Here is a 22,027-nt window from a genome sequence, read left to right as displayed (position 1 = left end):
GACATTATTAGTGGGTAGGCCTAACAGACGAGAAGTCAGGGTTTTTTTTCATCCAAAAAAATGTATGCCTGGGACTCTAAAGACATTTCTGAAAAAGTGTCACTGGAGATACAGATTTGGATAAATGTCTATCAGCGGAAGGATAACTGTGTTTGAAATAAATGCTCAAAATATGCATTATCATATTTTTTCTTTCTGTGGAAAAATATCAAGGAAATCAAATATCTAAATCACTACCACTAGTGTTCTGTGTACTTGGGACCCCCTGAAGGACCCCCAAATCCCAACTTGAGACCCATTAGACAAGCCCTGTGTGTCTGTCCCTGGCAGGGGGAGGGAAGAGAGACTCTATACTGGCCAATTACGGAGCGAGAGCGGACTTTGGCCTCCCGTGATTGGCCGGCTCGACCACGCAGTCTGGAGAAACAGGAAGAGACTTTCAGTAATGTGTGCTTTTGCTTTGCACTGCTTTCCACAGAGGGAGGTGAAGCAGACATCGCTCAGACACCGGGCTGCTGTTGAAGGCTTCGTTGTAAGCTAAAGTGCTAATTTACGGCGGTAATATGCCTATTAAAAAAGCCTGTCATAAACTGCAGTTCAGAATTCAACCGTGTATTCTAAGGCTAAGCTAGTGTAGGTCTTAGTTACGAACCCCTGCGTATAGGCCTATGCAAAACTATTTAAGTGCACACTTACCATTAGAAGTTTGTTTTAACTGGTTTAAAGACACTTGCACTGTTGAAGAATGGCGGTAGGCTCTGTACACGCGTTGGCATATATTTCCTTCAATGTGAAAAAGCACCATAAGGGAACGTGTTGCATTTTCACACCTGCGCAGTTCGTAGTGCGCTTTCTACTCAATTAATCACGCAGGTTTGACCATGAACTAGTCTAATGGGAAACGAGTCAAATGATTGACGAGCGCGAGGATGCTGCCAGTGATTTTAACAACACAAGCTGCTTATTGTTTGCTGTTTGTCACCGTGAAGAGCCGGGTAAACAACACCCAAACATTCAAGTTAGTCACTTAGACTATTTTACTGCACCCAAAAAAAAGAAAGAAACAACGGCAGAAAAACAAACATTATAGCATTATTTTTAATCAGTGTAGACTATTAGCCAAGGCCATTATTGCCAAAGTCCATTATTCTATCTATCTGTGAGTCTATTACCAGCGTGCTAAATGGCAGGCTGTGTGTGTGTGTGTGTGCAGCGCTTATCCAAAGTGCACTGTAGCCTACCATTGTTTTGGCTCAGAAAATTTCTCGCCTTTATTGTCAGTTCAGGCAAACCCCCGATGACTACAGTGAGAGCTGCAAGAGTAGAAACAAGAAAGTTGAAGCAGACGCATTTGTGATCGCATACCATGACAGATGTGGTGGTGCTGTTTGTGTGCGTGAAGAGGAAGGGGGGATAAAAGTCTAAATGAAATAGCCTACTGTGAATGTATGATAACTTTTTGTCACCTAACATTTGTTTAATCTAAAAATAAAGTTCCATTCTTAAATGAAAAGTGCAGGCAACATAGAGCAGAGGAGCATTTATTTTATTTATATATTTTATATTAATTAGTGTTTGCCTAGGGCCTGCAACTAATTACTTTAGTGATGAAATGGTATAGGCCTATAATGTGTCAGAAAACAATGAAAATAGTCCTACCACAATGTCATAAGCTCAATATGACATCTTCAAAAAGCTTTTATTTTCTTTCTTTTGATTTTGCCTTTTATTCCAAAATGCACTTTACTGCCACTGTAAGACAAAGAAAATCAGCAATTCACTTTAGAGAAGCTGGAACTGGGGGATGTTTAGTAGGCCTAGTTTTCTTTGAAAAATAAATGAATAATTAATTCATTATCTGTGTATTTTGCAAGCTGCAATTAATCGATTAATTGTTTTAGCTCTGTTTTGTTTTGTTGCTGCTCGATCAAAGGTGGAGTCTGCGATTCTGTATAATGTTTGTTGTCGAAATCACTTTTTGCCAAAAATCTGTGAATATCTCCTCACGATCTGCAACCTCTCCAAACTGTGTGCCCTGAAATAAAAAATATATGTTGCTAGTTACAGTGGGCCCCCTCTGTTTACATACCCTTGTTTACATACCAGTTTACATTGTGTCTAGGCTGTGTATTAACACCAGCTTTTGTTTCAGTGCACACACAGTATGGATGGTTAGCGGATCGTGAGGTTGTTCACTGATTTTGACAAAAAGTGATTTTGACAATAAGCATTCTCCGGAATTGCTGACTGCACCTTTAATTAACAAATCTACAAGATTGCATAGTGGGTGCTGTTCGGAAGTTTAAGGTACACTTAGAATTTCTTCCTGAAGTATTAGTCTTCTTGATATCTTAAGACACACCATTTTTTTATTTTTTATTATTAAATTAGAATTAGATTGAAAATATCAATATTGCAAAGTAAAAATCTTCCATCAGACAGTGGCCACTGAGTGGATGCCAAAGCTGCAAAGATTAGTCAGTTAATATGTGTCTATTTGCTTGAGTCCCTTTAGGTTTAAGCAAAACCTCTGGTTACTCTCTTTACAGCTTGGAGGATTTGCTATTTGTCTGTGTTGAATATCTTTGTAAACTTAAGATATTTTGTCTTTGGACTGTTTAAAACAACCCGTTAAAATGTGACTCTGGATTCTGGAAAACTATGATGAACATTCTTCACAATTCTCTGACATTGTATAGATTTAACAATTTGTTGATTTGTTTAGAAAATAATCAGTATTTGCAGGTACATGTCACACTTATTGCAAAACAATGTGTGAGTTAAAATTTATGAATGTGAAATACATGACCTATTAGAAATGAAAAAAGAGAGATATTGTATTTGTACCCTTTAGACACAGTTTTTTTAGATCAAGGTTCTATGAAGGAAAGGTTTCCTTAGTTGAAACTCTTACAATCAATGTGACCTTTATTTATTATAACCCCCATCTCTCAAAAACTCACATATAACATAGTCAATCATCTCTCCTTCCCTCAAAGTAAAAATAAAAAAGGAACTGCTGTCTGGTTATTGCCAGTATCCATCTCAGTCGTCAGAAAAGCTGCACGTTTTTGCTGTTGTTAAGGGCTGGAAACCAGAATCCCATCGGAGTTGCACCCTAAGGAACAAATTTAATGCTAGAAAAACATCCCGACCATCAACCAAAAATGACGGATTGAAAATAATGTCGAGCTATCTTGGGAATCCCCCACCAGACAAGGGAACAGACTGCATTGTTTTTCTCATTTATGTGATATATAGAACAGAAAGAGGGGAAAAAATGGGCGATTTATTGGTTAGATAGGCGTATTCTTTTCCATGCACAAAAGAAATATTGGATAGTAATGTGGGGATCAAGTCACATCATGACATTGTTCGGGAGGCTAGGTGTTCAAATATGTAAGTCATCATCCGCTGGTAGCCCGCATAGGTTTTCAATAGATCATTCAATGCAAAAATATGGGTGGGGAAATTGTGCAAGTTGCCACATGAATATGTCAATGAACGGAGTGTAATTTGTGCTTCCTTAGCAAGGACAGCGAGATGAAGAAGCAGAGGGAGGAGAGCCAGTGCACTCAGAAGACCATCTCATTGCCGAGCCCCCTGGGGACAATCCAAGTCAGTGGATGTGAGAATGGTGTGCACACCATCCAGATCCTAATGGATGTCGCACCTGCTGAAAGGTACTGTACAACAGCCCCGGCATGGTGACGTGATAAACAAAGGTGTGAAATTTACAGGCGGACAGAATCCACTCCTGTGATGGAGTGCCACCATTCCTCATCGGAAGCAGGGCGTTTTTGTAGATCCCACAAGAAATATCCTGGAGAAAGTTGGGGCAAATATGAGCCGGCGCTAGAAATATGAGGGGCACTAGAATACAGTTGGGCTTGAAATTAGATTTCTGATGGCATGTGGTTGTGATTCTTCCCGCAGTATATTTGAAATTTCAGGAAAAATAACTTGTTTATTACCCACAAGGGAGTCGATTAGAGCTGATGTCTGTAGGGTCAGCATAGGCCACGTGGAGCATGGACTGTTCGCTCCTGTTTATTTACGTTCCCCTCCGTGTTGTATGCAGTAGTTTCGAGTGTCAACCCAGCCAGCGCTCAGAAATGTAATATGTGATTGCGTTTTGGTGCCCTAGCCATCCCTCAAAATTGTTAAAGCGCTGACAGTCTTACTGAAGCGGGTGAAACTGATTAAATCCGGCGTTAATAAGTAGTTATTCCTTCTTTTCACAGGTCCACATACTACATCTCAGATTAGTTTTGATTAGATTGAAATTAAACAGATCACAGATTCGCATTTGATCAACTTGAATGGTTAGGGAAATTAAACCATTTCCAAAAGCACTCGGATTGGAAGCTGTCCTCCCTCAAAATGTATGTTCAAATTCTAATTTATGGAAACCCATTAATGACCGTGTATATTATACCTCAACACGTGTTTCCTTGCCGACTGTCTGCTATTTCCTAAAATTCATCAAGCAGTAAAAACATTCCACTTGTTGTTAATGAGTTGAAGGGAGAAAAATTAATAATATGGAATTTTGATTATGGAAGATGTCCTGTAACCATGCACAAGCACCTTTGTCTGTCTCCTCGTGAACGGGGTTTAATTTGTGTGTTCAGGTTCAGTAGGAATATGCAAATGAATTTAATGATTCGCATCACTAGATCATTTCTCAGTCTAATATCATTTGCTATGTCGGTCATAAGTGAGGCTTCGATCACATCGCTGTCTGTATGTCCTCAAAGGTGTGAGCAATAAATCATTAAAACAAAAATGTTTAGATTGTATCGCGACCAGTTGAATACTCTGTTATTGTCATAGGACAGGGGGAACTAGAGCCACCTCAGATATATGGAGTAACGCAATGTAAACAGGCATTAAGGGAGGCGAGATAAAGTGACAAAATATAGGCTTATCTTTGCTACCGGCTTTACATGTAGATCTCACAAAAGCCTGCCTGTAGCAGTAATAGTTCAAATCAGCCATTTCCATTGATTTATTTATGACATACTAAACAAGGCTCTTTCCAGCTTTGGCTGTGGTGTGGTACAGGCTTAGGGAGTCAGTGTGATAAATGATCTCTAAGAGCATATTTTGGATAAGGGAAATAGATAAAGTCTATGCATAACACAGAGGAACACCTACAGTAGATATTTGTTAGAAAGTCAAAGCTTTGAAGGCTTACTTGACTGTGTATGCTCTCTCTTTGTTTTTTAGTTTTTTTAGAAATCACTATTGCTTGGTGTTGAACAACCGTAGCAGCAACAAAAGCATTTGTGGCATTGATAGATAGTTATTGATAAATGCCATTATAGCTACATAAACGCCCTTGAAGTATTGCTTACGCACCATGACCGTCAGCTCTTTCTAATAGAAACGTCTCAAGCCCCTTTTGCTTCCTAACTGATCTTAGCAACATTTCCTAAAATCAACCTCCTCTGCCAGTCTAACGACAGCCCTGAAGGCACCATCAGATGAACAAATTCATTACATCTCAACAGCCCCTGTTGGGGCCCTGCGCACCAGCCTCCCTGTTAACCAGCTTTTTTCCCCTCTTTAGTTTTTAGCATGGCCCCGGCGTTCACAGAAAAATGATACGCATTTTGTTTAGAGGAGATTACTATTATCTGAAATATGATGCTTCGTGCCTCTTTCACACAGAGCACAGACACATAATACAGAGGAAATCATAGAGTACTTTTTTATTAGGGTGAAAAATGAAAAAAGGGCTGGACTCCTGCCCCGAGACATTTTGTGAGCATATTATTTTACAGTGCTTTGATCAATTTGTCTGTCAAGCTGGCTGAGATGTGGGGGAGCAGGAAAAAAGCAATTTAGCTTGTGAGGTCCTCAATAGAAATGTACTACAGGAGCCTGTGCATGACATGTTGCATTAGAACCTGAGTAGCCTTTATTGCCTGATAATGTCGCAAGGCAATGCTGATATCAATCACCCTTTAACAGCCACTATGATGTGTTTTTTATGAAAAGAAAAAGAATGCATGAAGCATTTCTTGGAAAAATAATTGATTTAATTCTGAGCTGAGGGATTTCTTCTTTGAACAACATAAAAATATTTAGTTGCAAAAACAGGCACAAAATGTGCTAGAAGCTAAAAATTGTTAAGAACAAGCTCTTTGCATATGCTCCTATAGAACATTGTAATTAATTTTACACGGATAAACATTCTGTCTCATTTGCATATAGATATAAACAATATATTTGTGTATCTGAATTCCCAGCACGCCTGGGTCACGTGGCTTGCCTAAAATCCTAAGTGGCTAAAATCCAAAATTATCATTATATTTCCCAGGCCATAAATCCCCCTTTTTTCTCTGACACAAAGCCTTATAAATCTGTGTCTGATTCTCCACATTGCACATTGTTTTTAGTTAATGATTTTCATCTGTTTGTTGTTGCTGTGATAGTGGGGAAATGTACCATATGCTCCGGCAAAAGACAAATGATTAGCAAATGCAATTCCGGACAGCTGTCTGACTGAAAGCGTTTGGTTGATAGCATTCTGCTACCATAATTAGCTTAAGCTTTGGGTTAATTAACTTTCTACCTGGATATGCATAATAATAGCATTCTGGAGAAAGCCAAGGAGCTTCCAGTATCTCAGCAGCAAGGGCTGGCTTTTTATTTTGTATTTCGGCAGCATATTTCAATTTCAAGAGGCGATTTAGCTCGGGAGCATCGTCAAATATTGTAGATTTTACTCCCCAAGCCAGATAATTCTGAAACAATAGGGGTGTATAATGTGGCAGAAATGCCATTTCTGAATGTAATTAAAGTGGATGAAAGCAATCACCAATTTTTAAATGCTTTTGTCTTGCAAGAGGCCTACTTGTATAAAAAAAAAAAATACCCATCAAGAGGAGAAAAGAAGCAAGAGAACCCCCAAGTCCTTATATAAGAGGCCTTTGAGACTGAAGTGAAGTACAACAGTAATTAGTCTTTTGTATGAATTTGCCGGCCATGGTTATGATTAGTTAAGCATTTGAGAGGACTGCAGGACTGCATTGGTTTTAAGGAGGAGGGTGTTAAAGTCTATTTATCACCAGTTATCCTCACAGCTTTCCATTATCTCTGACAACACTGGATGGGGCCTGAGAACAGCCTAATTGTTCTGAGGTGGAGTGTTTTTGTGTCAAACCCGTCACCCCGTCACATTGGCATTCATAAGCAGCTAGACATTTTCCATCTATCTGGGCCTAATACCCAAGCTGTCACAACAGCTTTTACACACTACCAACGCTAGTGTGAAATATCTGAGGTGATGCATTTATCGTTTTTCTCACACTCATGTAGTGTTGTGAATCAATGTCCTGGTTCACACTGAATAGCAGTATGGTAAATGTGTTCCCTGTTTGGGGCCTGTTTACATGATGTGCTCACACACCGGGAAACATATCAACAACTTATTTCCGCCGCCCCACCACCCCCTCCCCCTTGTAATTTCTCCCTCTTCCTCTCCGTCTCTCTTTCTCCGTCTCTCATGTTTACTCTAACGCATTATTATAATCAATTTAAATTATTATTTTTGTGTGATATATAGCCACAACAGTGTGCTAAACAAACTGCTTACATTTGTAACTAAAATGCGTTGTCATACAAAACCGTGATCTGCTGAGATATTGAAGGAAATCATCAATAAAGCAAGGGTGGGGTGGGACTTTTTGACGAGGTCCCCTCAGAAATGGCATGAATAATTCATTGTGTAATGATATTCAGATGATATTTTTTTTTTGTTCTATTTTTTACCACGGCCTTAGAATATTGTTTTGCATGTTGTGAAGTGTAGTACTCAGCTGCGTATTCATTAAGGTGGCTGCTCCCACTGGCCCCAGGACCCATCTGTGCTCTATGTTTATGCCTTCATCTCCCGGGACTGTCCCAATCAGGCTGCATGTGCCATTTCCTGTGTAAACCAACACCTGTGTAACACACTACCTGTAAACCCACGCCCCACGCACACAGACGAGACACTGACATTCACTCGGAAGTAAAAAATCTGCAAATGTTGTCGTTTTCTAAAGCAGAACCTCCAGGGTGAGGACAGAAGCTGAGCGGGAGTTTCCCCCTTCGCTGTAGACATGCGGCTAAAAGCAGCTCCCGCACTATGTTTTTATTTTGCTGTTTTCTTTTTTTTTCTCCCCCTGCTGTCGACCGGGAAGTTTTTTCCGGCACGGCTGTTTGTGCCAGTTTGTTTCAGAACTTGATTGGATTCTATATCTGCAACATGCAGAAGTGTACAGTGTGTGACATACTAAAGGCAATATGCAGGGAGATGATTCCGCTCTGACATCTTGGAGAGGAGTACGAGTCAATTATGCCCAAGTGTTGTTCTTGCTTATCTTCCTGCGGCACCAAACAAGGATTTAGTCAAGGATTTAGGGGTGAGGGGGCGGTGGTGGGGATCATGGTAAGCGGTTCACAACAAAACACTCAAAACTCCTGGGAGCGGGCACTGATTTAAAAATAAATTACAGAAGACGAAGCGCTAACACTCAAGGGCCCTCAGCAGTGCTGGCGTACACAGGTGAAGATTAGCCTCCTCGCTAATCAGAGGAACAAGGCAGTAATTTGCTCTGAACACAGACAGTAATTAGGACTTGGTGACACTGGATTCCCATAATGCCTTTGAGCTTGACGTGGTCAAATTTTGACAGAGGCTATCCATGCAGGGTCACTGTCCCCCCCCCCCCAGTCTCTCGGCCCTCTTCAGTTGAGGCTCTAAAAGGTCCCCGCAGTTACAGGGGATCCCTAATGTACTTTATGCCTCCCTCACTGGCTCCTTACCATTCGGGTAATTGGAATCTCTTACTGTGGCACTTGAGAATAGAGGCTAAAAACACTATTTGAAACTGCTCAGTAGTCTATTGTAGATAAACATTGCTGGCGTCGGGGTGTGGATACACTACATAATGGAGGTAAGAGTTAAGGCTCTGGTAATACATGCCTTCACTGACTCCCGTGGCTAGCCAGTTGGGAGAAGACCTAATTGTTGTGTGCTTTGTTGCCTACTCTGCAGTATTTTACCACCACCTTTAGTATGTATTGGACTGGAGTGTTGCGCGGCGTCTTCGCTGGACGTTCGCTAATAAGAAGTTGTTGGATATCTAGAGAGCAGTTTATTCCGGCCCAGTTGTTTTTTTATTTTTAAACAGCAGAGCACGAAACACGCGCTCCAACAAGGATATAGGAAGCATTCCTTACAGCTTACCCACTCCAAAAAGCTCTCGACTTTTTAGTGCTGCAGTAGGCTAGATAGGCATCTGAATGATCTTCAAATGCTTGAACGAGCCGCATTGAGCAAGTGGCTTACAATTGTATCACAGCCTTTGGCTCAGAGACCATCAAGATCTTGACATTCATAGAGACATGCTGTATTTTTCCCCCTCCTTTTTAGACAGTCATTTTAGGCTTTTTTCATGCTCTCTTGAGTCTTTGACGTCTCTGAGTTAAGTATCTGCAGCTATAAGGCTGGAGGAAAATATTGGACTGCTCTTGGCCTTTTCTATTTCATCCTCTGACCCGCCATGTTACCCATGATCGGTGAAGGAGAACTCTGGCAGGCTGTGTCAAAAGTGACAGCCGATCGAGTCAGGATGAGCGCCATCACGCTTCACAGGATGGAGGCATGAGTTCTGAGTTTTTCCCCTTTTTTGTGCAATATACCATTACACCCTTCGCCAGATTCCTTTCAATTAGATCCTGTGCTTAACCTGCTTCATTCTTAACCGTCTGCAGCCCGATAGAAAAAGTCTCACTGAAGTCTTGTGTGCGCAACAAGAGATACAGAATATGTGCCAAAGGAAAAATTGACAATTTTAATGTCCGCTATTCTTTTTTTTCTTCTTCTTCTTCTTTGTCTCCTTTGATTGTTTCTTCCAGGATGAATGAAATAACCTCCAACATTTTATAAGTGCTCAATTCATTCTTTGTATTAGAGTTGGAAAAGAGGGTAGAACTCCAAATGACTCCCACTTTACGCAGCAATGATTTATGGTAATTGGAAATTGATTGTGACAGGAGCACAATATTAGAAATTTTCTCAAATCACAATCTTGTATCAGGGGAAATATTCTTTTAAGCATAGCAGATCCTGGCTAGTTTGGAATTAGTTTCTTATTTCCTCACCTGTGATGAAATGGTAAACGCCCTGAAGGACAGTGAAATAAATGGGATTTTAACTATAGCCAAAAGATGATATAAATAACGATTCGGCTTTAACCGAATTTGAATAGTTCATTTAAACTTAATCACACTTGTTAAACAGAACGTTATTGAAATACTGCGTATATAATAACTACTAATTATAATTGTTGGTTTTTATACGGACGATGACAGTTGCTCACTTATACAGACGATATAAAAATGCTCCTCCTTTGAGAGTTTCTTTTGTAATTAGCCCGGCATTTATTACACATCTCTAATCTCTCATTTGAAGGGCATGAGTTTTACCTAATGCGCCAGTCCGGACTCTATAAAGATCCTATGATGCTGCTTGATTTGTAATTCACTGAAGCAGGGCTGGGGAATGGTGCCAGCACTGGAGCAAACAAACATGTCCACTGCCCACATGCTCTTTTAAAAACAATCCCCCATTGCACCTAGAGGTGACAGACTTCAGCTCGACTGATGTTGTTTCCACTTTTATTTATTTATTTTGGTGCTTGTTGTTTACCGGCCATAGCCATGTACTGCATTGCATTAACTTTTACTACTGTCAATGTTGTATCACTCAAAACACCTTTAAAGCCGCTGTGCATCCGTAACGGGAGCATCGAGGGGTGGGGGGGGAGAGAGAGTAAAAATTAGCCAAGGTGACAAGTCTGAAGTGTGAGCTGGAGGTCAAAGGTGCCAAGCTTTAAGCAAAAGGTGCTCTAGCCTTTGTCCGGTAGATTGTAAGGGCCTGCGGGTCCAACAGGAACATTTCCACACACAATATCCCCGAGCTGTCAGTGTGCAGCGGCTGGAACATCCTCTCAGAGAGAAAGAGGGGCTGTGGATGGGGTAGAGGAGGTGGTGCGTGCGTCTGTGTGTGTGTGTGTGTGTGTGTGTGTGTGTGTGTGTGTGTGTGTGTGTGTGTGTGTGTGTGTGTGTGTGTGTGTGTGTGTGTGTGTGTGTGTGTGTGTGTGTGTGTGTGTGTGTGTGTGTGTGTGTGTGTGTGTGTGTGTGTGTGTGTGTGTGTGGGTGGAGTGGAGTGGGGGGGGAACAGTGGCCTGAAGATCTTTGCCGATAGAGAGGGAGAGGTGGGGGGATGGCGGTGGGTGTGTGTGTGTGTGTATGTTCGTGCATGTGTGCGTGTCTGGGGGTGTCTGTGGTGGGGAGCCAAAAGAGCTGGAGTGGGAGGATAGAGAAATAGAGAGGGGGAAATGAGGAGGTAGAGGTGGGGAAGGAGGGGAGGGAGGGATAGAAAGGAGAGACAATGACAAGTAGGGGCTGGCTGGGCACTCACCCATGCCGACAGAGATTGCCATGAGCCATGGCCATTGTTTGAGCAGGTCTCAGCTCAGTGCAGGACCCGCCGGTGGGTTGTTTCCGACTTTTTTCACCACTCAACTATAAACTGCTGTGTGGTTTATTTAGAAATGAGAGTATTTACACATTTTTACTGTATTTACACCCACTGTTAAACGGCACCCAGGAGACTTTCATCACACAGCCCACAAACTAGCAGGCGGAGAGAGAGAGAGAGAGAGAGAGAGTGTGCCTTACCCTGAAAACTGACCCGCTCAGTCATAACACTCCAGTAAAAACCTCAGCTTCAGCATGTCCAATATAAAACGTTGCTCAAACTGTGACCTGCAGAAGTGTAAAAACACTTTAGGGCCGTGTTGTTACGGTGGGCAGGAGAGAGACGGTCTGTGTGTTTAACAAAGTAAATGTCCATTATTAATACCGTACAGGATAAGCCAATTTTCAAAAAAGGGGGCACTTAAATGGTGATATTATTTATTTATAAGTCCTGTACACCAGTTAATGGAATTGGCGGGCCCGCTTTAGATCCACAACACAGCTTGAGGTCCACTTTGCAGTAATGCACATGCTAAGAGAGGACCTTCCCAGTAGGGTCTTTAAGTGTCAAATATGGGTCAGTCTGCTTGCATTGACCTGGGGGGGGTGGTCAGCAGCGGAGAGAAATACAGCTGTTAAGTGATGCCAACTCAACCATCGGCAAATTCCTCCAAGCATCTACTCATGCTAAGATGCGCGTCCAAGTGCAGTGCTTTGCTGGCCAGCGCTGCGCTCCGGCCAAAAAATCCATTTATTCTTGTCATGAACTATAAACTAGACCCAAGCAGAGTCGAAACTGTTGTTAACGCTGTGCTCTTAACTTTTCTTTCCCCCATTACAGCAGTGAGGCTTTTGAAACCTCTTTTTTTTCTCCTTTTCTTTCCACAAACCGGTTCTGCTTCCTTAAAGTTGTTTGAAATAAGCTGTTAGCACCGTTCCTTACGACCCGACAATGTTTTTCTTTCATACTCCACCATGCCAAACATCCATATAAACACAATGAATGTAATGTAATGTCAACGTAAGCATCTGGATTAGTGTCTTTATATTTTCTCCTGCTTCTTTCCTGTCTTTTTCTACAGCTCTGATATTTGTCACGGCGCGGGGTGTGTGTGTGACAGGAGCGATGCCAAAACATATTACTTAAGATTTTAAGCATGTCTTGAAGAACAACTTTTAGTTTCACGCCTGCAAAATTATTATGTCATCTTGCATCTGTGTGTGTGTGTGCCTCGTGGCGTGTTTACGCTCTTGTGACATCTTTTGCGCACTATTCAACTAAGAATGGGGTGGGGTATAATGATTGCTCCTCTGATCCCCACCTCAACTCCCCATCCTGCCTTGTATATATCTCCCCTCACAGGAGCGGCAAGGCGGCCCCCCCGAGCCATGTGGTCAGCGATAGCCCGGCACAAAGCAGCCCCGAGTTGCAGCGCTGTGTCCAATGGCTCCAGGCGTACTTCAGTGAGCCGCGCACCGCTGGGAGCCTCCCTCTGCCTGCCTTTCACCACCCCGCCCTGCAAGGAGGTCTGTCATGGATAAATATTTGCAGAGCCATGACTGGGATCAGGCTTTCACTCTTAATTGTCAGTTACATCACTTACACTCACTGGGCTCACTGTGTTATAATGAAGTATTTTATGGCTGAGAGAGAGAGAGAGAGGGAGAGAGGAAAAGCCGAGGAGTGGGTGAGCGAAAAAAGGAGAGAGGGTGAACAGAACACAGAGCTGTAACTTGGTTCAGTAATCTGTGGCAGCTCTTACCACGCGTGTTAGTTTTGGCAAGCTTTTCCATGATTCTTGGCACATTCTTTGAAACTGATCGAATTCCACTCTTGACATTTTCTAGACAGGAAGCTTTTTCTCTCTCTTTCTTTTTTTTTTCCAATGACAACATGTGAACGGTGGTAAAAAAAAAAGTTTGAATGAGCTTATTGTTGGCTTGACCAGTCACCTAGGGCGAGTAAAAAATGAAAGCGCCACAAAAACGGACAATTAGTGTCCTTTCAACTGCTGTAGCATATGACCGCGGAAAAGGAATGATTGAAGGCACTGAGGAAAAAAACGATGAATTCATTATCCCTGGCGATGTTTCCTGTTTTGTTTTGTTTCGAGGAAAACAAACAATATACTCTTGGCCTGACAACTAATTTCTGTAATCAGAAACGTATCTTGCCCGTGCTGTTTTGAAACAATTACAGGCTATTTCTTTTGTCACACTGAGACGCTTATTGCATTTTAACTTAAAGATTTTTTCAGAAGCGCTCATTTACACCCAGAAGCACACCTACACACAGGAGGGGGAAAAAATAACTCTAATATATGCATTTAACAATTGCGCCCCTCTTCCCCTGCAATCAGGCCTTAGTTGCTCTCTAATTTCATGCAGATCTGCAGTGCTTGAGTGATGGCATTTTCAATGAGCAGGTACTCCATCGAGACCCTGTATACAGCTATGAGTCCCACGCTCCCGCAAAGGCAATGCAGAAATACATCAGGACCAATTACGATATCAACTTTCAGTGTGATTCCCTTCGCCACCAAGTGCTTGTGTACCAGCCCCAGGCTCTTTCAAATCGCATCTCATCTGAAGTCTTTGGGGTTTTAATTAAATTTCAGGATAGATGGAATTCTTCATTAGTACCTGATCTGAATAGGTGATGGTGCTCTGTTGCACCTCTCTCCCTCGCCTGTTGTTTTGGGGCTCAGTAAATACAGGGTTTAGGCTTGGAATGCTCTCAATAGTCTGAACCATAGGCCATGCAAGTATAAAAATGTTAAATGTGAGCATCAGGAGTATTTGTCTTTTGAGGAAGGAAAATGTTCTTTCCTTTTTTTTTTTTGCTTGTTGATTCACAAATATTAAGGATCAGTTTTTTGCCTTATACTGCACACATGCTTAACCATGCAGCGCTTGTCTGCCTGCCTGGGATGAAAAAAAAATACAAGTTTAATCAGGTCATTACAATCTGTGACAACCAACTTTTGTTTGCACAGTTATCTTGTGGGAGAACCTGAACACGACAGCGCGCTCGCTGCACTTGTCATGTAATATTGAGTTGTGACCTTCACTTGAAGTGTTGCCATGTTTATTTACACATTTCTGACAAAACAAGCCACTTTTCATATTAGCTGTCACCATATACCTGAGCAACAGAGGTGACATGAAAGGAGACGCCAGGCACAGTTTTCTATAGTGTCATGCGAAACATCACACGCGAGTTTTGGTCGTCAGAGGTAGAGGTAGAGGGATGGCAATGGCGTGCGTGTGTGTGTCCTGCTCCGGGAGCTTTTGTGTGTTTGTGTACGCGCGCGCTCGCATCCGCTTCCCTCATAAAAACACAGAGTTCTTAAAACGATGCATATTCTTATCTCATTAATTATACATCCATATGTAACAGACGAGAGGATCTTAGTCTCGGTAAGCGGCACGGGGAATTTGCGGGGAGGGGGCCCGGCTAAGGGGGGGAAGGGCGCTCTTCAAAGCCCAAATGACTGTGTTCCTGCAGGAGCCTGAACCTCCCCCTGTGCACAGCGCAGGGCGAGATGAGACACTCACCGGGACTCGCCCCTGTGATGTGGAGAGGAATTAGGGAAATGAACGTTTTCAGAATATCGAATAATCAGAGAATCATCAGCACCCCGTCAGCCTTCAAAACTACAGATCCCCTCCAGACTCGAGAGACACTTTGACTGGGAGTCAAAGTCTTCCCTCCCATTAGACACAAAGGATAATGAGGTGGCTGCATTTCCACTATTGTCTTTCTATTGTCACATGCCGTGTATGAGGTGACTGTCAGGCTGGAAGTCATCTCGCCCAAATCTATCATTAGCAGAGCTGATGGAATTCAGTTTATTTTTATTATCTTTTTTATTCCTTCAAATTGCTGTCATAATACAACATTATGAGTAAGATCAATCATATTTGTCAATATCTTCATAATCACTAGAGTTGTTCGATTTTACTCCGGGCCAATCTGTCTCACTCTCTGCCTCTGCAGTGGGCCCTATCACCTGGCCTCATGGTAGGTAATGACCTGTGACATAATTATGGGATGTCTGTAAACATGTAAGTGGTTTCCTCTCAACTTTTATTTAAACAATTGACATCACTGCACCCCATCTAAAGAGGGTCCTGACCCCAGACACACCGTATTAGGCTCTTTATGAAGTATGGGGCTAGGGGACTGCTCTCCAAATCATTGCTGGTCACCTCGACTGACCCGCATGGAGTCTCTGTCACTAGCACTGATGAGGGCAAAGTTCTTTAACCTCTGCTGCCGGCAGATAAAAGCGCAGACACTTGTTTTTAGTCCAGAACTGTAGGAGATGTGAAAACCTTCCAGGGGAAACAGCTGCTCAGGATTTATAGAAAAGGTGTAAACAGCCCTTTGGCTTATTGTCGGGTCTGTTTGTAGTCGACGGTGCTGGCGTGACACTGACTTTGGTTGTTTGTCAATAACGTTTGCATCAACAGGGATTTGTCATAGCCATAGTCTGGGCAAGTTGACATCTACTCCACCAGTGACAAAGCGGTATCAATATGTGCCACGCACATCATGTGGCCAAATCCCGAGCTTTATCAGGGAGAATAATGCATAAAAGAAATTTCAGGGGTGTATCTTATCTCCTCATAACATTAAGTCTGTCTGCGTAAGGACCCGTCATCTCGTTGACAGCGTGATTATTACCTGAAAAATTATTAAACAGTACCTACGGGCCTTGTTCAAGACAAAGAACTCACATGGGTGCGCATCAATCAAATATATCCCCTTTAGGTTTTACACTTATTCCCCCCAGTTTAGGCAAATTGCCTTGTTCACGTGGCTTTGTGTAGCGGAGAGTGACTATAAGGTAGCGAGGGAGCCTGGGGAGCAAAGGATGTTCACTCTGTAGAAGAGAGACAGGGGTGTGACATGTTTTCACACAATGCCAATTTAGAGGGATTTCTCATAGATCACTTGTCATGTGCTCTCTTAGACCATATAAATGAGAGAGAATGGGAGATCACTAATTGAATTTTCATGACTGAGTACATGTATGTACTAGAAGAATGTCACCCCCTCTTGATAACGAGACTATTGTTCCCCATCTTGTTCTCCGTGCACCGAAAAAGAAAAAAAGAAAGTGTTGTTGGCTTCCTACAAGAGCTCAGTGCATCGACGTCTTAAGGTTGGGAGTTTGGAGCTTCAAATACTTTGCCCCTCTTTCTGTAGCAATCAGAGCTAGACAAACATGCCTCTTCAGTCACTGCCTGGTAATCCAGCAAAAAAAAAGATAATGCTACTGCTAAAGTGCTAATGAAATCAAAGCCGTTAATGTGGTCGGTTAAGCTGCGGATGATTTGAAGAATTCCGCCATTTAAGTGAAGATGATATAATGAATCTACTCTGAATAGAAAGCAATTAAAAGGACAAATTGGTCTGATTAACCTCAAAGTCATCCCACTGCCACAAATGGTATGCAACATTCAAATTATTATTATTAAAAATCTGGAGCAGATTTGCAGTCTTTTTGGCCTCTCTTAATCCTTTTAAATGAAGGAGCGAACTTTTTTAATTTTAGCTGTGACCTTTCGAAGCGTAACCTAGATTTTTCTGCCGTGGAAAATAATTTTCTCACATCTGCCTCTGTAGCATGTTGATACTATAGTTCTTAGGTCAAATTGGGGGACTTCTATGTATCGGGTTGTTTAATGAGTAGTGCAAAGAGTAAAACAGGGAGTCACACAGAGCCCACGTTGAATAAGAACGGGACCTTAATGTGTTTGAACTAGAAGATGGATTCACATGTAGTGACGCCTTACACACTTTTGATTAGAATTAAAAAAACACTAGTCTGTTTCAAAGAAGTTAAATCGGCCGTTGTGCTGAGCTGTTGTCTTGTTGTCATCAGCCTGTCTTGAGTTTGATTGATTAAATGAGGAAGTCTCTCACTCCCTCTGTTCTCTCCCTTTGTCTCTCTCTCACTCTCTCTCTCTCTCTCTCTCTCTGTCCTCTTTGTTTTGTGGCGTAGACACTTTCACCAGCCGCGTGCTGCAGGTACTTCTGAGGGAAGTGAAGTTTGGAGAGACGGTCTCGTACAAACGCCTGGCTGAGATGGCGGGAAACCCCCGAGCGGTGCGGGCGGTGGGCGGGGCCATGAGGAGGAACCCGGTGAGTGGGGCTGACGTTTGATTGACAGGCATTCCCCCTCTTACTTACTTTATTCAGTCAGCTAAGGGAAAGCCAGCCTTTTTTTTATGTTTGTACTGAACCTGAGTGTGTTGTGTGTGTGTGTGTGTGTGTGTGTGTGTGTGTGTCCTTTAGCGAAAAATAAATTAGAAAATAATTAATTAGATAGGAGCAGAGGAGACACAAACACATCACTTACAGTTTTAAAAATACACTGCTGCCAAGTGTATATATCATAAATCAGTTCACAGATAGTGTATCTGATTATAGTTTGATAAGCTGTTAATCATTCAACCATTCTCTGTTTGCTTTTCCCTGCAAACAGAATAACTTTTCAGTTTTTGAGGTAAAAAAATGACATTTATCGTGGTCACTTAAGAATTTGGTTGATATTTTTTTCACATTTTTTCTAATGTTTTAAAGATTTCACAATGAATCACTAAAATAATCAACACATGAAAATATAGTAAAACTAAACCAGCTCTAATCAAAGGTTTGCATTATTTAATGTAATTGGGATTATAGATATGGTATCTATATTTTATATATATATAAAAGTTTAGAAAAGGGTTAAATGAATGAATGGAATAGTGATGTAATTCATAGGTATATAAGCGCATACTGACAAAAATCAATGAATAGTTATGATATGTAATATTAACTCTTGGTGCCTTGAAGGATATATATGATATAATAATCAATTTACATTGAAATGACTTAAAAGGTCATAATAAATTATTCTTAGCCCATCTACGTGGTTTGAAGAGGCACTACCTACGATAAAAGTGCTCCTGAACTCCACTATGATTTTCAAATAAAATAATAATAAAAAAATTCCAGATGAAGAATATGTAATCTACACAATAGGTGTGTTTCAAATGTATGCGATGGGCCTGCCTCTCAGTACGGCCGAGGAGTCAAATTCTACCTACAGCACAATTTTAAGCCCACACCTTTTGTTCTTGTTCTCTCAAGTCTTTACGGTAGATGTTCGCTGCAAATCTCCGATTCTTGTAGGAAACCTGGCCCGCGTGGTCTCGCCCATGAATCCACTGTGTACAAAATGGAGGGCTAGAGGGCAAGTGGTGTGTCTTCTTTTGATCAAACCCTTTGATCAAAGCCCGTTTAGCTCTGCCCATGTAGTGCTGTGGGCACCACCGGTGTGCTCCAAGAGCCTGAGAACACTTCTGCTACAGTCATGCAGCCAGTGAGATGTTTCTCCCTCATATGGGCTGTGAGTTACCTCATGTGCATCCTCACTGTGTGTGTTTCCTCTCACACGCTATCTGTTATTAAAGTAATAGGAATCGTAATTTTTGATTGAAAAATTAATTTTAAACACAATATAAAATGTAAATAAACCATAAAAATAGCATCTATGTGTTTTTGATACCGTGCACTGGTTTCTTTGCATACCTCATATGCTATTAGCCAATGGCATTGCTTCTGGTCGGCTGTATAATACCTCTCAGTCTGGTGTTTTACAGACATTTCTTTCCCTTCGTCAGGGAGGCTGGGAGCCTGAGCCCTCAGCTCCTAATACAGATCCAGAGTCAGATTGTCAGTGTCAATTACTTGTCAGTAGCGCCGCTCCACTCAGGGCTTCAGCTGTGAAAAGCTCAGTGTGCTCAATCGATCCGCGCCTCTCTGTGGCACTTCTTCTTCACCAGGATTTGAGTATTGATAAGCCTGGCGTAGTGCTCTTTTCCCCCCACAAGTGAAGAGGCAGATCCGAAGGCCTTGAGGGTACCCCGCTCTCCCTGCAAAACCCGGGGAACAGTATTGATCGGAATACTCGAGCAGTATTTCTCTGTCTGCAAGGTTAATCTGGGGCTCGGAAAGTTTTATTGCTGTTGATATGGGAACGGCTTTAATGATGGATTTGAACTGAAACACACCGCATGTCAAACTTTTATATAAAAAGGGAATGGTGATGCTGCCATCAGGTCAGGAGAACTCGGTTAAATTCAGAGGAATAGAGTGACAATGCAACAGTGAATGGGAAGCATCAGGAGAACAAAACGAGGGCAACGTTCAGACTGTTTGAAGCAGAAATAATTGCTGTGATTCACTCCAACCCATTGCCACTCTGCTTGTTTCTCGGAGTTCACAATGATGGAAGTGTTCTAGGCTTGCTTGTTTTAATCTTTCTCCAGCCATTTAGTTTACAAAGAACTCGGGACCCCCCCTGGCAGTCGTCTGCAACAAGAGTAAACGCTCCACCGACTTCCTCTTTTTAATGATCACAGGGTTATCAGATCTTAATGTTGACACCCTCTCGATTGAATATTCATCCTGCTGGTGTTTTTGCCCATTAATTTTTGATTGCTTCTTTGCTTTACACTATTAAAGAGTAAAAAACATTTATACCCAAAGACTGAGCCATCACCCTGAATGTGGATGTGTACAGGATCAAACCAGACACTTGTGGTGTGGCACTTTGTTTTCATGCGGTGCGCGAACATAAAAAGAGGGGAATAGAAGAAAAAAAAAGAAAGTGCACATTCATATTTCCTGCACGTTGGTTACTTTTAAGTCACGGCGTTTATGTGGTAAATCAGAGATTCTTTAATGCATAATACATCTACTATCTACACCGCCGACTGTCGTGTTGCTGTGACAATAAATGTCTACGTGAGAAAAAGAAAGCGGTTCATTTTTAAGCTCTAATCTTTATTTCAGGCAGGTTTCAAATATTACTTTTTTTTTTTTTTACCAACACATCATAGTCTTGTGGTTAACAGCCCTGATACATCATGGAAATATATATTTAAAAAGTTAAGAAACTTATATACCAAAAATATGCTTTATGAAACCTCCTTACTGGATTTATGAAAGTGGAAAAGGACTGTTCATTCAAAGAAAAAAGCAGACGCAATTGATTTTTTTAAGCGTCTCCGTTTGAATGTAAAAAATGTCTTGCGTAATATTTTTGCAAAAAAAACTTCCACGTTTATTTCCTCTGAACTGAAATGTAATCTCCCGTGTTTGTCCGTGCCAGGTTCCTCTCCTCATCCCCTGCCACCGCGTCATTTCTAGCAGCGGACAGAGTGGGCCGTACATGGGCGGCAAGGGCGACCATCTCAAACAATGGCTGCTCACCCATGAGAGGCAGAGAGGGGAAGGCTAAAGCAAAACAGAGGCCAACTGTCCTTCATTCAGTACACACACACACACACACACACACACACACACACAAGGCCAGTATTTTTTTTAAGGACACAAAACAGGGCCATAAAGTTTTTAGCATGCTTGGCACACAGTGTGGAACAACTGGAGGCAGTTGTACATATTCCGTTTTTTACTTGTTTTCTTTTTATTTTTTATATCTAAGAATAGAGATGCTGCATTGTTAATGTGATACAGAGTTTGTTGCAGAATTAGAATGTACAAAAATAACTTAAACAGAGAACAGTAGGAATTACAAACATATGCTCCCGTGGGGTCTCCGTTGCGTTTGCCAGATAGTGCTGGAATGGTTTTTCTAAAGAATTATTATTCCCCTTAAAAATATGTCTGCATTGTTGTTGTTGTTGTTGTGTGTTTTTTTTTCCTAAGCAGAATTAGTCTTTGTACCTTCTCGTTGTTTTTTTTAAATTTCCTGCCAAGTGAATGCTTTGTTCAACATCCAGTGATAAAGGCTCTGGATCTTTACTGCTACAAAGCTTTGTAGTGGAAGCATTTGTTTTGTTCTTCATTTAGATCTCATTGTTTGCTCTCGCCTTAGAATCCACCTAAAGAAGTGGGAGATGTCGTTTTGCATCGTATATACTGTTATTTTTTTTACATTGAGACATGTAAATAAATAAATACATCTAAAAAAAATATGACAAATCCTGCCTTTTCATCACTTTAATTGTATTTCATTTTTAAATTGATTTTCATGTAACGTTCACTCACATCAGCTCATTATTAATTATGCTGTATGTCTTCTTGCCTCTCCTCGCTTGCCGCTCTCTGTATGTCAAAAGCTCCTGTTTTATTTCTGAGGAGTGTTTTCCATTAGAGGGCAGTACAGAACGGGGAAACAGAAATCAACATTCCAACCTTGAATTTCAACCTGCACATTTAATCTCTAACTTAAATGTTTATTTGATATTTTAGTTCCATCACATCCCCCCCGTTTCATCGCTTTGGGATAAATTATTCTTTCCTTTTAAAAAAGACCATATGGAGATGGGGCAGCAGTGGTGGTGGTGGTGGAGTGCGTTCAGAAAATAATCAGTTGCTTTTTATTGAATACGTCCACCAGTACTTTTTATTTTCCACATTTCCTCACAATGACATGCTATCACATTGACAGTTTATTCTTCT

General features: G+C 41.6%; 1 protein-coding gene across 2 annotated transcripts; it reads left to right on the top strand.

The window, feature by feature from the left end:
• The first annotated feature begins 432 nt into the window (after nt 1–432).
• On the top strand, nt 433–21,496 carry LOC307257230 (methylated-DNA--protein-cysteine methyltransferase-like). Of its 2 annotated transcripts, none has more exons than XM_080036400.1 (5): nt 433–532; nt 3,531–3,683; nt 12,905–13,068; nt 17,556–17,695; nt 20,715–21,496. In XM_080036400.1, exons 2-5 carry the CDS (start codon nt 3,544–3,546, stop codon nt 20,841–20,843), a joined length of 573 nt encoding a protein of 190 aa, XP_079892526.1. In that variant the 5' UTR covers nt 433–532; nt 3,531–3,543; the 3' UTR covers nt 20,844–21,496. The 2 variants fall into 2 exon arrangements, with proteins under 2 accessions (XP_079892526.1, XP_079892527.1); XM_080036401.1 differs by having other exon boundaries at nt 468–558.
• Nucleotides 21,497–22,027: the final 531 nt, after the last annotated feature.

This window comes from Ammodytes marinus (genome assembly GCF_949987685.1).
Source record: "Ammodytes marinus genome assembly, chromosome: 11".
NCBI lineage: Eukaryota > Metazoa > Chordata > Actinopteri > Uranoscopiformes > Ammodytidae > Ammodytes > Ammodytes marinus.
This window is presented reverse-complemented; position numbering and strand designations above follow the sequence as displayed.

What these genes read in the sequence shown, in the direction of transcription:
- LOC307257230 (XM_080036400.1), top strand. Translation starts at nt 3,544, where the DNA reads ATGAAGAAGCAGAGGGAGGAGAGCCAGTGCACTCAGAAGACCATCTCA. An exon ending in GATGTCGCACCTGCTGAAAG is followed by an intron (nt 3,684 to 12,904) that starts GTACTGTACAAC and finishes CTCCCCTCACAG; the next exon opens with GAGCGGCAAGGCGGCCCCCC. An exon ending in CCACCCCGCCCTGCAAGGAG is followed by an intron (nt 13,069 to 17,555) that starts GTCTGTCATGGA and finishes TTTGTGGCGTAG; the next exon opens with ACACTTTCACCAGCCGCGTG.